Here is a 15,989-nt window from a genome sequence, read left to right as displayed (position 1 = left end):
GAAGTACCATAAATGCATGTATCACCAACATAAAACGTAAGCAGCTTTAAGACACCACATGAAGCAACCACTGAGATTAATTTCTGTTCCTTCCCAGTAGTACTTTCAAGTATTTGTCAGCAAGTTCCCTGAATTTCTGCTAAAAGGAATGGCTTCTCCTCAGATGAACTTTAACTGTTAATCTCCATTAGAAATATAAAAGTGGATCCTCAAACAACAAATTCCACTGACCATGGTAGCTAAACTTCTACTGAGCTGGGACTGAGACCAAAATGCGGTTTTACCTTGCTCTTACTTATTATTGAAATTTTGTGTATTTTTTTTTCCCTGAAGTGTCCTAAAAAGCAACAGTTTAAACAGTAAAAAATCTGTGGTTGAAAATGGCTTAGAATTGAAATACAAAAACCTATTGGAACGATGGAACGAGGCACTCCAATCATTTCAAGTTGCTGCAGCAATGCAGAGGGGAGGAAAAAAACTTTAGAACCAGAAATGACAATAAAGTGAAATGGGAGAAGGGGGAAGTAAATCAAGGTTTGTAAAGTACTAGGGAGCAGTAGAGAGAAAATGTGTAAGCTCTCGATCCCTCTGGTGATCTGTGTTTTCACAAGCAAAAGAAAAAAAACCCTTGAAAATAAGATAATTTGCCAGCTCATTTATACTCTAAGAAGCTATTTAAGTACAAATATTTTGATATTTGCTCAGTCAGGCTGTATAGCCAATGTGCTCGCCCTCTTTTATATCTGTACCCGTCTATTTTTTAAAGGTTGTGCTCAGAATTAATTCTATTCCCTGTTTTGTGATTTGAATTAGTGTCTGAGATTTCCCTTCCAGTTGGTCTAAATATAACGTGCTTCATTTCTGGCAAGTCCACAGTGAAATGCAAATTGCTGTGAGCTCCAGCAGCCACTATTGTTGGGTGTTTGTCACCAGAATTAGCAGCACACACTCTTCCCATAAAGGCTTTTTGTCAGCTTGCCAGCCGGGTGTTGAGCTCCTCCCAAGTGTTTCTGTGCAGGCACTTCTAGGAACAGGAGAGGGTCATGCCTGCCCGATTTCCTGGCCCTGGGGCTGGAATCTGGGGGTTCACCCATCCTGCACATGAGGGGAGCACGCAGTCCTTACAGGGAACCCCAAATGCAGGGACGGGGGGAAATGTGTAGCTTTTTACAACCAAAATTCTGAGGCAATTTTAGTGACTCAAGGGTGGAAATATACACAGTTTTCTTCCCTCGCAGGGTGAAAAACATATCCAAAAACTGGAATAGCCACAGGTCCCAAGTAATAAAAAATACAATTTAAGTAATGAAATTTCTAGAAAAAGTGGAGAGGAAGATAGAAACAGGAGTTATTTGAGAGTTCTGAAGCTACCTAGTGAACCCTTCACCCTTTCCTACAAAACCTGGAGCAGATGGCCTGTACAGAAATAGATGGACAAGGCTCTTGTCATCTGCTGCTCTATTTCCACCGTAGCACCTGACATTTTTTATTCCATGGAGCCCTTTGCAAATGAAGAACTAAAGAATGCTTCTAACACATTGTGCTCAGTGCACTCCACCTTGCAGATGGTACCAGAGGAGCACCAGGGGCCCTCATTAGGGTGTGTGGGCAAGTGGGCTCCAACTTGGGCACAAAACAGAGCACTAAATGCAGTGCTGCACTAACTAAGCCTGTGCTTTAACAGAATGAAGTACTAATCTGGCTCCCATTTCCTTTTTACATAAATGCATGTTATAGAATGGCAGACATAGCCTGAAAAACACAATGCAATTTCACAAGTAAAATAACAGAAAACACCTTGTTTCTATTAGTACTCTACTCTTTCACCTTATTTTTCTCATGCATGACATGTGCAGTACAACAGACAATTAAAAATCTCAGGAAATTCTAGGTTCTGCCAGAAGGGGTATTGGCAATTTCAGGGTGATGAAGGCCTAATTAGAAACCATGTGATAGGAGACTGCCAGAGATGCCACCTTTGAAATGAAGTGAAAAGCAGTGTTCTTACCTAATGTAGTCCTCATTTCCTCCAAAAAGTGAAAAATCCTAAATGTTACAGCCACATTTTATTTCACAGAAGATTACCTAGAACATGACCTTTGGAAAACTGTGATTTTTATAGTCTATCCCTGTAGTATGGAGTGCTGTCATACACTATAAAACCATCTGTGTTAGTGCAAAGTAACATCTGGGAGTTCATTTTTTTGGGGGATATTACCAGAATACACTATAAAATTATTTTACAATACATCTGAGAAATTTATACAAGACACACAGTCCTAAAGGGCTAAATTTTGATAATTTAAACTACTACCCCCCCCCCCCCGCCTCCTATTAAAGGTTTCTTACAACTCAATACATTTTTTCTGGATTCCCCTGTGGTATTTCATACTCAGATCTATTTAAGAGACTCCCCAAGAGGAATTCACTAAACTGATAAAGTGAATTGGCTGTGTTGGAACTCCCAGTGGTTTTTGCTCCTCCTTTGCTCCCCCTGTGGCCATGCCATGTCGCCTGCTGCCAGCTGAGTGCTGAGATGAACTGAAGCACATCTCCCCCCTCCCGACACACAGCAATGCTCTGTCTGCCTCTCCCGGCTTTATTTTAAAGGCTTTGACAACAACATCAAAGGACAGGAACAATTTCCTTTCTCCTTTCTAATATATCATCAGAGATTGGAAAGTATGAAGGACCACTGGATTCAGATCCATTTTTTCTTGTAATAACATGATGCTAGACAGGATAAAGTCCTCCTTCTTCCCACTTTTTTTTTTAAATGACTTTGCAGCAATGAGAGTGAAAAGTAAACATATCAGGAAAAAAAAAACTGAACAAAACAAACACGGGGCAATCATGCAGTTAAAGATAAAAAACTATCCCAGGGTAAAGAATAAGCACTCAAATCCCCATACTAATCCAGCTCAAAGTTCACTGAGGTGCAAATCCTTTCATCACCTCCTCCTGTGGTGCCTCACGCCCAGGACTGGCAAAACACAAAGGATAAAAAACTCTGCCTAACAGGGACTTAGCAGAGCCAGCTCACACCCAGGAGTGATGAAGCCATTCGTCCTGAAGAGTGATTCCCCCTGCAGAGCTGGGGAGACAGACGTATTAATTTGGGCCTTAACTATCTCCCTTTCATTGAGGCAAAGAAAGAATTTGTTATTTGGGTCTCTAACGGAGCAGTTTGCCAGCAATTTTCCCATTTCAAACACTGTCTCAGCTGCTAATGCGCAATGTTTTGTCAAGCTTACCTACCCATAACATAGACAAATCACTACCTTGGAGAAAAAGAGAGGGAGCAGAGCATCAGTACTGATAATTCTCAGCTGTCAGATGAATAGAGCCTACAAATGAGACAGCCATGCTCTATTAACAGTGCCACGAGGTCCTGCCTGAGCCGTGTCACAAACGTCCCCATGCGTGGGACAGGCACCAATGCCCCTGCTGGGACACACAGTGCATGAGCCAGATTGTTCCCTGGGTCGGGGGCTCTGCTGGGCTGGCATCTCCTGGGCTGCCAGGAGCCAAAGAGCCACGAGCCAAAGGCACCTGTGAGAGAGGAAAAGCGTGAGCAGAGCAGCAGCAGAGCAGCACAAACCTGTGGCACACTCGTGCCTGGCAGGACACACGCAGCCTGTGTGAAGGGTGCTGGGAAGGACAAAAACTTTGTTTCTCTCCTGCCCTGTAAGCAGGGAATTGCAGGGAACTGGCTGGGAAAAGAAGGAGCATTGACATCCACCATGGTGACCAAACCCAGGGCTGGGGAGATTCCTTTGTATTAGGAAGGATGAAATTTCTAGGGAACACAACAGTCAATCCAGGGACTGAAACAACTGGATTATAAAAACCTACCTGGACCATTATTTTACATTTATCTCATAATCTGGGCTCTCATATCTTATTGTGCATTTTGGTCTCTGATGAAGAAAAGTCCACAGGTGTATTTTCAGTATACAAGGTGAATAAATCATACTAAATAAATCAGTGTCATACATAGTCTTACTGCAGATATGAGCTGGATCTCATCCCTGCCCCGACACCTTTCTTGCCTCTTTATCTGAAATACAAGCTTTATTCCTACCACGCACAGCAGGTTTGGGTAGCTGCACTGACATACCCAATGACAGCCCTGGAGAGAAGGTGCCCTGTTGGGAGGGAAGAATCCTGCCTGCAGTCACACAGTCAGGACTTGCAGCTCATCCAGCAGCAAAAAAAAAGAAACAGGCACAGTGCAAGGCCAAAACCTGCAGTCCTGCTGCTTCAGAAACTGCTCATGGACCTAAATCCCAGGGAAAAGCTTTTTGTGTCTCTCACGCCTCAGTCCCCAGGTAGAAAACAAAGCGATGGCAGGATATGGAGGATTTTAGGTGTCTATGCTTACTGCTTGTTTTAACAGTTAAAGCCTTCACCCTCTACCCCAGCCAGACTCTACCACCACTATAAAACCCCTAAACACATATGGTCCTCCCAGACTTTAATACTGCTGCCTTTCATTGCAGCACTTGAATGACTTCCAAATAAAATTAATAATATGCATTATAAATCCCTCTTATGGAGTCTGCCTTAGGAAATGGAAAGCTGAGAGCCAGTAAACCATCCCTGTGTATTAACACAGTGTGACAACTGGAGTTTCCCTTCATATTCCCTTTAGTGTTGATTTTCAGGGTCTAGCTGTCGAGACAGGATTGCTTCCTAACAACTCACCTGAGGGCAGATCTTCAAGAGACAAAATCCTACCAACAGTGAAGTGACTTGACAACGTAAATTTACCTAGAAAGTTACACAGATAATTCTGCTCATCCAAAGACATCTTTCAGAATGAAAACAGATGTTTTGATATGTTCCCTGATACCATGGTGTTCTTCTAAAAGCAGTGCTGGTGACATTGGATCTTCTGACACACTGCAGTGAATTTAGTTTCAGCTGCGTAGCTAACCAGTTGCTCAGGTATCAGCTGGTAACCACTGAATTTGTGATGGCAGCCACATTAGGAAGGTGACAAATCCATCCCCTCTGCTGTAGCACATTAATTTTGCATAAAATATAGCACAGACAAACAGGGAACACCAGCGAAATCTGCAGACTGGCATTTCACAGAACATCTTTTGACAAAACACCAATGTCTCTCTAACCACATTAACACCAGAATGAAGCATTGTTCTGCCAAAGCTCAAAGTTTCCAAATCTACCACGGTGATACTCCGTATCTGTGGTGAGAATTTTTGGCCATTCTCATGACCTTTCATTGTAATGTCCCTGCCAGTCTCATTCCTACCTTTTCCTTTCTTTATCCCTGGATGAGGGCACAGGCTCCCCCTGAGCCCTGAGCCCCCACTGCACTCCCAGGACTGCAGGAACTGCTGCTGGGCTGTGCTCAAATGTAAAAGCAGAGTGTCCAGGGGAGCTCCCCTGAGCCATCACCTGTGAGACGTTCAAAGGTTAATCAGAAGCTGTTTTGGGGCTAGAATACAAACTACTGATGCCTCCCTGTCCTGATTCTGGACTACACAGGTAACTTCCCATCTTGGAGACTTTACTGGGTCATGTGGACTTGGGATCAGGGTTTGCAGGGAGAGTTTTACCTCTATGCAGGCCTGTGGCTGTGAACACAAATGCAGGAAACAGAGTCCTTAAGTTGGACAGATTTGGCAATTTCCAGGTCCCTGCAGGTCTAAACCTCATTCCACCAGCATATGAGTGTTGATGTCTCTGAGATGTGTGTAGTGAACAGCAGAGACGTGGATCCCAAACCTTGACACCCAGTGATTCCAGCTCAGACCCAGGGATTTTAGTACAGAAGGCTCCAAAGAGCCTGTTCCACAGGGTGCTGCCCAGAGTTCTGGTATTCACCTGCACAGCACAGCATCTGCTCAGAGCCTCACTCCAACTCACACCTCTGCTGAGCACTTTTCACTGTTATATTTTTGGATTTGTTTTTGGTGTGGGCTTTTTTGTTTTGTTTTTTTTTTTCCCTGAAGGGAGACAGAGAGTTTCTCTAGTACCTATGTGAAAGCAATCATTCACCAATGGTTGAATCTGATAGACATGTAGCAATAGTTTTTAACAAGCCAGATTCAGAATATTTGCTTCATTGAGAAGTGAAGCAGTCCCAGAAAGACTAACCCCTAAACACATCACATTGCTATTTAATTATTGCTTGAGGAGGTCAGTCCTGACCACCCTCTCCTGGCTTCCAATTATTTAAAGAAACTTCCAGCCCAGATCACTTCCCACATTTTCTCACAATGCTGTAACTAGCTCAGGGATCTGAGGACTTCAAGCTGACTTGCATTTTAATTGTCAAGTTGTAACACAAAACTGTTCTTTTAGACTTAGTGAAAATTGAAGTAAGATGACAGAAAAGATAAAAAGTTATTTTTTAATCTGTAATCCAATCTATTGTTAAGAGCTCTGTACATTCTGTAGCATGTTTTTACTGCACATTTACAATACTGACAAGGAAAAGGCAGAACACCAGAAATTAGCAGGAAAGTTAAGTAGCTTTCTGGTAGTTGAAATTCTGCCACCTGTAATATTTTCTCAACAGATTCTGTTATTTGACAATAGACATTCTTCAAATGCTTTCTTATCTTCACAGTCTTTTAAAGCAAAATAAACAGAACATGTGTTAGCCAAAAGACAATTAGTATTTCATCCAGTACAAAAATCCAATTAGTATATTTTATGTCAAGGTTGTGATTTTATGCTCTCTATTTTATTTTCTGTAATTGCTTTTCCTCTTCATAATCAGCTTTAAGAATGCTTATACTCATATATTGTGATCTCTTTATTTTGCTTGGCAACACAGGAGTTTTGCAGTGAAATTTGTATTAGATAAAAGACATATGTCTTTTTTAGTTATACCATTTATTTTTATTAGCAATTAATAATTTACGTTTATACTGGACTGAACTGATGTCTCTGGGAAAAAACGACCACACACACACACACACACAAACCCCAAAAAACCTAAACCAAACTAAAAACCAAAACAATCTCAAACCTACAAATCTTTTAAGTTTGCTCCTACACAGCTTGCCTGAGTAAATTGACCTGTACCTTTTTTTTCTAAAAGAAATCTCTCAATTATAAAAAGCAGTGAAGAAAGTAAAAATTGATGTACCTGAAATAAAAATTACCATGTGTATGAAATCTAGATTTATCAAAGCAAACCCATCTTGTTGTGCTTGCAGATGACATTAGTTACACAACTTCAGAAATAAAAGTAAAGATGTAAGAAAAAATATCTGCCTTGATCTTGCAGCAGAAACTCCCTGCTGTTGCTGCTTGTTTCTAAAACTGTGAAATGCAGCTTTCTGTTTTCCTTAATTTGTTTCAGCACAGAAGACACCTTTATTCTCGTAATTTCCCATCTATTTATATTTTCTCCACTGACTATCAATCTAAAATATTTTACTTATTACTTTTATGTTTTGAACTCAACAAAAAATTTTCTACTTATTTTTGGCCCAACAAAATAAACTTCTGTGGAATGCAAGACACAGTTTGACTGGTGAGATCCAGAAAATGTTAGGCTAAAAAAGGTTAGACATGAGAAGATGTCCAGAGCCAATTTACACCAGTGAATGAAAATCATATTATATGACTCAACTACAAGAGCCAACCTGATTCCCCAGCCAGAGAACCTGCCACCAGAGGCAATTATGGAGCATTTACTGCACTGTTCAAAAATACTGTGCTGGCTTCAGCTGTAGTATTTACTGGAAGCCTGGGAAAACTATTATAATTTTCTTTCAGGAGGAAGAACATTGTTAAATGAAAAACTGTCATTTGTTTATCCATGAAGTTTACAGTTTCTACACACTTATATTCTTGTTAAGAGGAAAACCTCTTGCTTTATGAGACTGAGAACATCAAAGCCAATTGTTAATAAACACAAAAATGATGTTGTGTAATTATTTTATAATTTACATAACAAAAAATTATTCTTATTATAGCATACAGTTAGTGGTGCTCAGTCTTTCTGTGATAGCTTTTCTGACTTTAATTGGAGGAAAATTAATTTTGAATATACCAGTAACTTAAATGCCTAGAAATTGTTCATCACCTTTTTCAAGTCACAAAAGCTTCCTAAATATTTAAAGCTGGCCTGAAATACACATCCCTGCAGGTCCTGAAGAACAGAGAAGGCAATTTCTTTCTGAAACAACAAACTTGTCTGCCTACAGGTCTGCAACACTGCCCAGCACAGTGGTACCCTCATGACATTAAATTTGCCAGGAAACCATTCATGAAAGGTAGAAAAAGTAGAACATTACATGACAAAGTGATCATCTTGCAGAAAATTAGGTTTGTGTTCATTTTACCAGAACCAGGAGAAAACCAACATTGCATTTTTCCTGTGCTCAAACTCTAGAATTTTTTCCTAAGAGTAGAAACTCTGCACTATTCTAACACTAATTATGGACTACTCACACCTGCAAAAACATCAGCCAACAACTCAGCAATCAAAAGTGAAAACACTTGTGTAGAACAAGTGACTAAAGCTAACCTTAGGCCAAGCCTAGATGCTGGTGGGAGGACTGCCACCCCAGTTTGCTCTGCTCAGCTCTCATACGAAGCTGTGGTTATGACCTCACCAAGCATGGGTGCCTAATCTGCACTTTTCCTTCAGGGACTGGCAGCCTCTTTACTGTCTGGAGCAAATGCATTAGCATTTAAAGAAATGTTTCTCATTCAGGTACATCCTACCCAGCTTTACTCTTGGCTTATTCAAATCTATTTCTCTTAATCTCACCAGATACAGAGTATGGTACAGGTTAAGTAACAGTGGTGAAGAAAACTTGACATGAACAGATCTCAGATCTGTTTCAAGATTTAAGGATACACTTTATATTCTGGAGTTTGATTTATAAGCCTGCAGATGACTGAGACTTGGCTTTTCAGAGTAATTAGCATTGCACAGCACAAAGTGTTCGAAGCACAGTGCCTGTTGACTTTTGCTGCAGCTGTGAGTCCTCAACACTTCTGAATGTCTCAGCTGAGTCAGCCAGAACCCAAGATTGCATCACCAGTGACCACCCAAGGAAAGTTTGTGCAAGCCACTTGCCCAGAATCAATTAATAAAACCACAGGCAAGAAGAGGAGAGACACAACCCAATTCTCAGAACAGCATTCATTAGATGATCTTCCCCACACTCCCCATTTTACAATTTCCCTGTTGCTCAACAAGTGAACAAACCCTATTTATATACACAGGGTCCCTCCCTACACATCCCTGATGCATCCCTAGACAACAAGAAATGAATCCAAGCTTTCAACAGCAGCACGAGACTGTGCTGTTGTTAAAGTGAATACCACCACAAATACATACAAAAGCTTCAAATGACAACTGCAGCTGCAAACATTAACTTTGGCATTTTTTAGCACTTTCAAACTGATTTCTTTTTACTTGAAAAAATATAATACAATTAATTTAGTGGCCTTATACCCAAAAGCTGAAATTACTAATTCCATCACAAGGAAACTCAAGTGCAACAGAAGTGAGTCCCAGACCCCTGTAGTGCTCTCTAACTGGAATAGCAGCAGTGCAAGCAGGAGGTCCCTGTGTAGTTTAGTTAATCTGTGCCTAGATAGTCCCTAATGCACAGGGACAGACACAAATTGCTGTTGGGTTTCCCAAGTACATGGTGAGGAGGCAGGAAGTCTCTCCAAGGTCAACGTGCTTTCTGATGGGAAGAGATTCCTTGGCTCCACCTTTCCCTGTGTCCCTGTGTCCCTCTGTCCTGTCTCCACAGCCTGCCCAGCCCCAGTGTCCAGCCCTCCTGCCACATCCCCACAGTCCACTCTACATAGCTGGTGTCCAATCTCAGGCCTTATTACCAAAAATTCCTCACTTCCTTAGACTCACAGCACTCTGCTCACCTACTGTCTCGATTTCCTTTGTTCCCAGTTCTTCTCCTCATGTGTTTGGTTGTTTTCTCATTTGAGTTCCCCCTTCTTTTCCCATCAGTTTCTGAACCGGGCTCAGCTTGTTTACATTCCTTTAGGCATCTGTCCCAACCACAATCCAGCCTCTAGCTTTAGCAAATAATTAATTCCTTCTTTTAAGCAGTCTTTCAGAGAAGTACCACCCAGTGCCAGTGGTTGCTGCTCCAGCATCTCCTTCAGGCATCAGCACCCTCTGGCAGCAGGAGGGGGGCTGTGCCCTGCTTTGACTCAGGAAGGTCTTGAACCAACTGTTATCAAACACAAAGGCATAAGTGGTAGCCCCTGCACTGCTCTTTTAAGGTGTACAAAATTCTCAGACAAGAGCTGCCCAGAATTCATATCCTAAAATATAGCTTTGCTTGCAGTGACTAATAAAAAATTACTGCATCAGCCTGAGGCAGACAAACAGCATGAAAACTTCATTCTAAAGAAGGCGCAGAGGAACAGTGTTGAGAGGGGGGAAAAGATGAATAGGGAGTTACTGATACCTGTCCATGACTGGGAGGCATCAAACAGATGTGGCAGGCAGCACGTTGAAGCAAATACTGCTTGAAACACTACAGCCAGGGCTGGCAGTGCCCCTCGCCCCCAGTGCCCACATCTGTACGTGCAGGAAAGCTGTCCTTTGGCTGATTTATACCAGGGAATCATGAATGACTGAGAAAGGATCTATTCAGCCCAAGTCCTGAGCCAAGAGCAGCCCAAACCACGTGCTGAGTGAAAGCTGCTACAGGTGTTTGTCACAACACCTTGCCAGGCTCCCACAGCTGGTTACAGGTCTCTGCTTTCCCCTGGTTCTGCTGTGTCTGTGGGCTGAGCTGTCATTCAGTTTGACAGGCACTGGCTACAAGGTTGTGATCTTGCAGCCTGAGCAGAAGTCTGAGCAGAAAAACAAATTCTTTGGAGACTTTGTCTCCTCTCTGTTGGCAACCCCTTCCTACAGCTCTCCAGCATCAAGTCCATTCTGCACCCACACCATGTTCCCTATTTACCCTGCATGCATTTTCTCTCACCCCTTCTAAACAACTGCACCCTCCCCTTTTATTGTAGATGCTGACCCAGTGTACTGCAATGGATATTTTGTTCATGTACCAGCAAACCACCACACCATATGCATTTTGGTATTTCTTTTCAGTGAATGCCTCCAGGCGCTTCATCACTTCTGCTTTCACACAAGTAGTCATGCAAAACTTTTCTGTGCTTATTCTCATGTGCTTCTCTATGACACAAACTGTTCATTTCTCCTCTGAAAAGCAAAACAGAACCACTTTGTAAGCAGAGAATCTTTTGTAACACTCAGCACACAGTCTGTATTCCTCAGCTTCAATTTCTCCTAACTCATTTTTCCTCAGTCAATTTGGCTGCTGCTGTCAGCTCCCAACTGAACAAGAAAGTTTATAAAAAACCAAATTGCATTTCCTACATTCTTGCTACCTATTTTATGAAATTATGAAAAAGCAAGTCTGGGATACAGATTTCTAGCTTTCCTAAATCGTTTATTTAATAGCAAACATTCTTGCAATAAAGTTCTTCACCTCGAGGAGTAATAGAGTAACACAACAGACATCTAAGTCCTATGTGGCAGAGGGAAAATTAGCATCATATGATGCTTGTTTTATGCCCCATGACAAGTCAGTTTCCTGGTTTGTGATGGGTTTTTATCAACAAAAACAGTTTTAGGACTTGTTGGCAGCTTTGTCAGAGAAGGTTCTGCCTACCCATCCTAATGAAGAAAGGTAGGAAGGCTGAACAAAATATCTTTAATTAATACTGAAATAGAGTGAAATGTAGGTCACCTTTAATAACTGTGTTAGAGCAGCAGCTGTGTGTTTCATTTTTGTAGAACAGTTTGTAAGTCAAGGGTTCTTACCAGAGCAATTTGACTTTCCAGAAAATACTGAGTTAGGGGGAAATACAAGAGCTAGTTAAATTCAATGTTCCTTTGGGTTCTTATGCCCACAGCATTAGAAGGACATGGATGTGCTGGAGCAAATCCAGAGGAGGCCACACAGACAGTGAGAGGGCTGGAGCCCCTCTGCTACTGAGAGAGGCTGAGAGAGCTGGGGGTGCTCAGCCTGGAGAAGAGAAGGCTCTCAGAAAACCTTAAAGCCCCTTCCAGTGCCTAAAGGGGCTCCAGGAGAGCTGGAGAAGGATTTTGGTCAAGGGCCTGGAGTGACAGGACAAGGGGGAATGGTTTAAAACTGCCAGAGAGCAAGGTCAGATGGGATATTGGAAAGAAAATTCCTCCCTGTGAAGGTGAGAAGGCCCTGGCACAGGGTGCCCAGAGAAGCTGTGGCTGCCCCATCCCTGGAAGTGTCCAAGGCCAGGTTGGATGGAATTTGGAGCAACTTGAGATAGTGGAAGATGCCCCTGCCCATGGCAGATGGTCTTTAGGGTTGCCTCCAACCCAGAACATTCCATGATCTCATCAATTTATGCTTTATTATGGCAAATTTTGCTGTGTACCAGTATTTCTACAGCAACAAGAAGGTGGATGAGTCCACTGACCATACAAATATTTGAATTTATACTGTGTAGACTGCAAAAGCTGTCTGCATGTTAGAAAATTCAGTATGACAAGAACCTAAGTAGGAAAATAACTGATCTGCTTCCCTGTGGACTAACCACAAGCAAAATGGTTTTAATGTAGCAGCATTTCAGGACCACAGTAGTATAAAGTCATGGACACACAAATAGATGGTTTCAATTCCTAGAGGTAGTAAACAAGTCTGTAAAACCAGCATCTGACTCCACAACAGGAATCACAAAACTGTTAAAGAACTAGAAATAACAATGTGGAAGACAAGATATAGAAAGTAGAATCAGTAGGGACAATGTGCTCTGATGTTCTAGTTCATTATAAATGCATTCTGCCAGGCTAAAAAGATGTCCCTCCATCTCATGGGGAAATCACTGGCTAGAAATAAGAAAGGACTGTGTATTTTCATTTACTGGCTACAGAACTGCAGTTCTGGGCTTGTGAAATATAAACACAATATGAACTTAAGGTCCCAAGAACTTTATCTTGCTTTCAGGTAGGACAGTACCAAACTATCTTAATTTACATTTAAAAATGGTTTGAGCCCTTAGATCAAAAGAACAAATTAAAGAGGAAAACTACAAAATACCTGACAACCACTTAGAACAGTTTTTAAAACATGTGCCTTTCTTCCACACAAGAGGCTGTGAAATGGAATAAAAATGGAGAGACATGGAAAAGATCTGTGCATTAGACTAGCACTTACATTTCCCAAATGTCCTCTGGGAGGTTGGCTGGGATCTCTGTTAAGCCCCTTCCCCGACAATCCACCACGTTGTTGCTGCAGGTGCAGGCAGAGGGACAACTGATGGAACTGGCACTGCACGACGGGGGCTCGGACTGGGCACCTGAGTCACAAGGAAACATGAAAGGGTTTTAAAAAATGATCGTGTGAGATTTTAGCAACAAAATGCATCAGGCTCTGAGTTTTGCAGATCCTCTTACTATACAAAGTAATAATGTATTTGCAAGTGAATATAATATTCTACAAATCAAATGCAGAGAAAACGTGTAAAAGGTTCCTGTGTTCTTATTCCTCCTCAGTCTCCACTCTATCGATCTCTTTCTCTCATGAACACTTCTTTGGTCACCTTCATACTCACTCATATAAATTCATTCAACGATTTTTAAATTAAGCTTTAGGATCAAACAGTATTTCCAAAAGTTATCTTTGCCTAGAAGTTTCCATGACACAAACACTTCTTGAGTACTTTTACATACTGAGAGAAGACTCTCATCAGCAATGACTGATGTTTTTGAAATGAGGTAACCTGTTATGACCTGAAGACTGGGAATATAAAGCCAGTTTTTTCAAGATAAGACAATGCAGTTAATGGAAGCAGAAAAAGAATTTTGAAAAAGATAAGTTCAAACCTTCAAACACTTGCTTAAGCTAGACACAAAGACACAAAGCTACACACAGAGCAAAGGTGTAGCATGAGGACATTGCTCCATACAAATTCTAGTCAATGCATTAGATTCAGGCTTAATTAACTGTCATTACATTTTTTCAAAACTGTAGCAATTATGTCAATTTTACTCAAATGGTTATGATTCCTACATTCAAAGTTTTGATATATGCATACACTTAGCCATAGATAAAATGGGTTTGCTATGCTAATTGAGGTTATCAAGATGTAGCAGTTATTGGTTTATTTATAGTGAGTCATATTTCCAAAGTACATGGAACACAAGAAGCCTCAAGTATCTATCTTTATGTTGATATACAGATGGCTAAATGTGAAGGCTTGTGCTGGTAAGAAGTGACAAAAATCATAAAAGATTGGCCTTTTGGGTGGATAAAAACAAACATCATAGCTGTCAAAACACAAATACATACAAAAATGTGGAAAAACTGCTCACAAAGCTGTACCTTCCTGGGGTTTGTCTTTGAAAAGACCCATGATGGATACGTTTTTCTAACTACAGGTGACAAAAAGTTAAAAATAATAAAAATAAAGAAAAAAGTATTTGCACCAACTAGCAATCCAGTGTTCATTAGGACAAATAAAAATTTTATATAAATGCAACATTCCTATACATTTTCTCTCTTGATTTACATTTCCATACTTGCTTGGGTTGACTCTGCACAGCAGTGTCAGCTTGTATAGAAAGCTACACGTCCTTGCTTTCACAACCTTGTAAACAGCACAGAAAAGTCAAATTAGAAAAGGATTCCAGTGGCACCTCTAAGTGTCATTATTTTTGAAGGCAGATACCATTTGAAAGGACATCAGCTGAAAACTTCTGCAGGTGATTTTACATTTGCAAAGGAAGCCCTCCTGGAAAGCAAAACACAATTACTGTGGAATCATTCCTTCCATTAGAAAGGTGTTGAATTCTGATGGGAATTAATTTCAATTTGTCTGAGTTTCCTTAAGTTCAAGCATGCTGTCATCCTCTTTAAATATTATTTTACAACCAGCGATGACAGAACTGCCTTATATTAAAATACAGTGTTGAGTTTCAGGGTAAGATCACCATTTCAGTTGTGGGCAAAACATTGCCAAATTCAAATACTAGGTTTGAAATTATTTTATTGGGTGATCACCTGACCTTCTGTCAGGACACCAGAAGAAAACTCTGGGTTTCGTAGCATTATGTTTTAACACTGATGTTAATCAGAGCTCTGAGTGGCTGCATTTTGGCAGTCCAGACCTCAGAGCTCAAATCCAGGCACCCAGAATCCAGATTTTAAGAGGTAGTGACCATCTGGAAATAAATGGATCTCACAGGAGATTTGTGCATGGGCAGGGGTCAAATACATTCTTTATGAGAGTGGGCAGCTGCTTCCACCACGAGATGATCCTAACAATCCTTTCTCTTTGCTAAAATACCCTCTCATTTAGAGTCCACTCTCCAACCACCTTGACAGCTGCAGGTAAGGAGCTTTCCAGCAACAGTCCTCCATCTCAAGACAGAGACCATTTTAGTGTTGCCTGAAGAATTATCTAGGCTAAAAACTACTGTAAAAAGAATTCAATAGTGTTATTAAAATCTAAACACATATGCATATGGTCCAAAGCAACATTTATTAAGCAACCTGAACTTTGACTTGTTCCAGTTTCAAAATCTTATTATTGGTTTAACACAGTTATACACCTGATCCTGCATTTAACACAGTAGTTAAGTGGTAGCTATTTGAACTAAACAAGAAAAATGTCACTAATTAAACATGTACATGTATAAAAGGCAGGAAAAGCAGCTCTCCTGGGTTTGTTTTCTGGCCATAGAAATGCAGGGCACACATATCACCACACTGACAATGATTAGAATTGCTGCAAAATGAACAGAAATCTGTACAACAGCACTGCCAAGTTTGTCTTTCATGGAGTCTAAGGATGTAGGCTGTAGGATTTTAACTGTGAATGCTTCCAAAAGCAGTTTGTATTTCCTCAGAATGCACACAGCCCTCTGTTGTGTTTGTGTAAGAACAAGAGGTTTGTCCTTGGACCTGAACACCTACATTTTACATTTTCTCTTGGTCTGCCTACCC

At 41.0% G+C, this 15,989-nt stretch overlaps 1 protein-coding gene across 1 annotated transcript in view; it reads right to left on the bottom strand.

Moving 5' to 3' along the window:
* The window catches only part of SLIT3 (slit guidance ligand 3), a 468,658-nt gene that overhangs the window by 150,214 nt on the left and 302,455 nt on the right, over nucleotides 1–15,989 (bottom strand). Inside the window, exon 9 of the mRNA XM_062502022.1 lies at nucleotides 13,200–13,341. Coding sequence (XP_062358006.1) covers nucleotides 13,200–13,341 — 142 coding nt within the window. The remainder of the gene's footprint in view (nucleotides 1–13,199; nucleotides 13,342–15,989) is intronic.

This window comes from Cinclus cinclus, chromosome 14, assembly GCF_963662255.1.
Source record: "Cinclus cinclus chromosome 14, bCinCin1.1, whole genome shotgun sequence".
NCBI classification, from domain to species: Eukaryota; Metazoa; Chordata; class Aves; order Passeriformes; family Cinclidae; genus Cinclus; species Cinclus cinclus.
The sequence above is the reverse complement of the archived record's forward strand: the minus strand, read 5'-3'. Positions and strand labels throughout refer to the sequence as shown.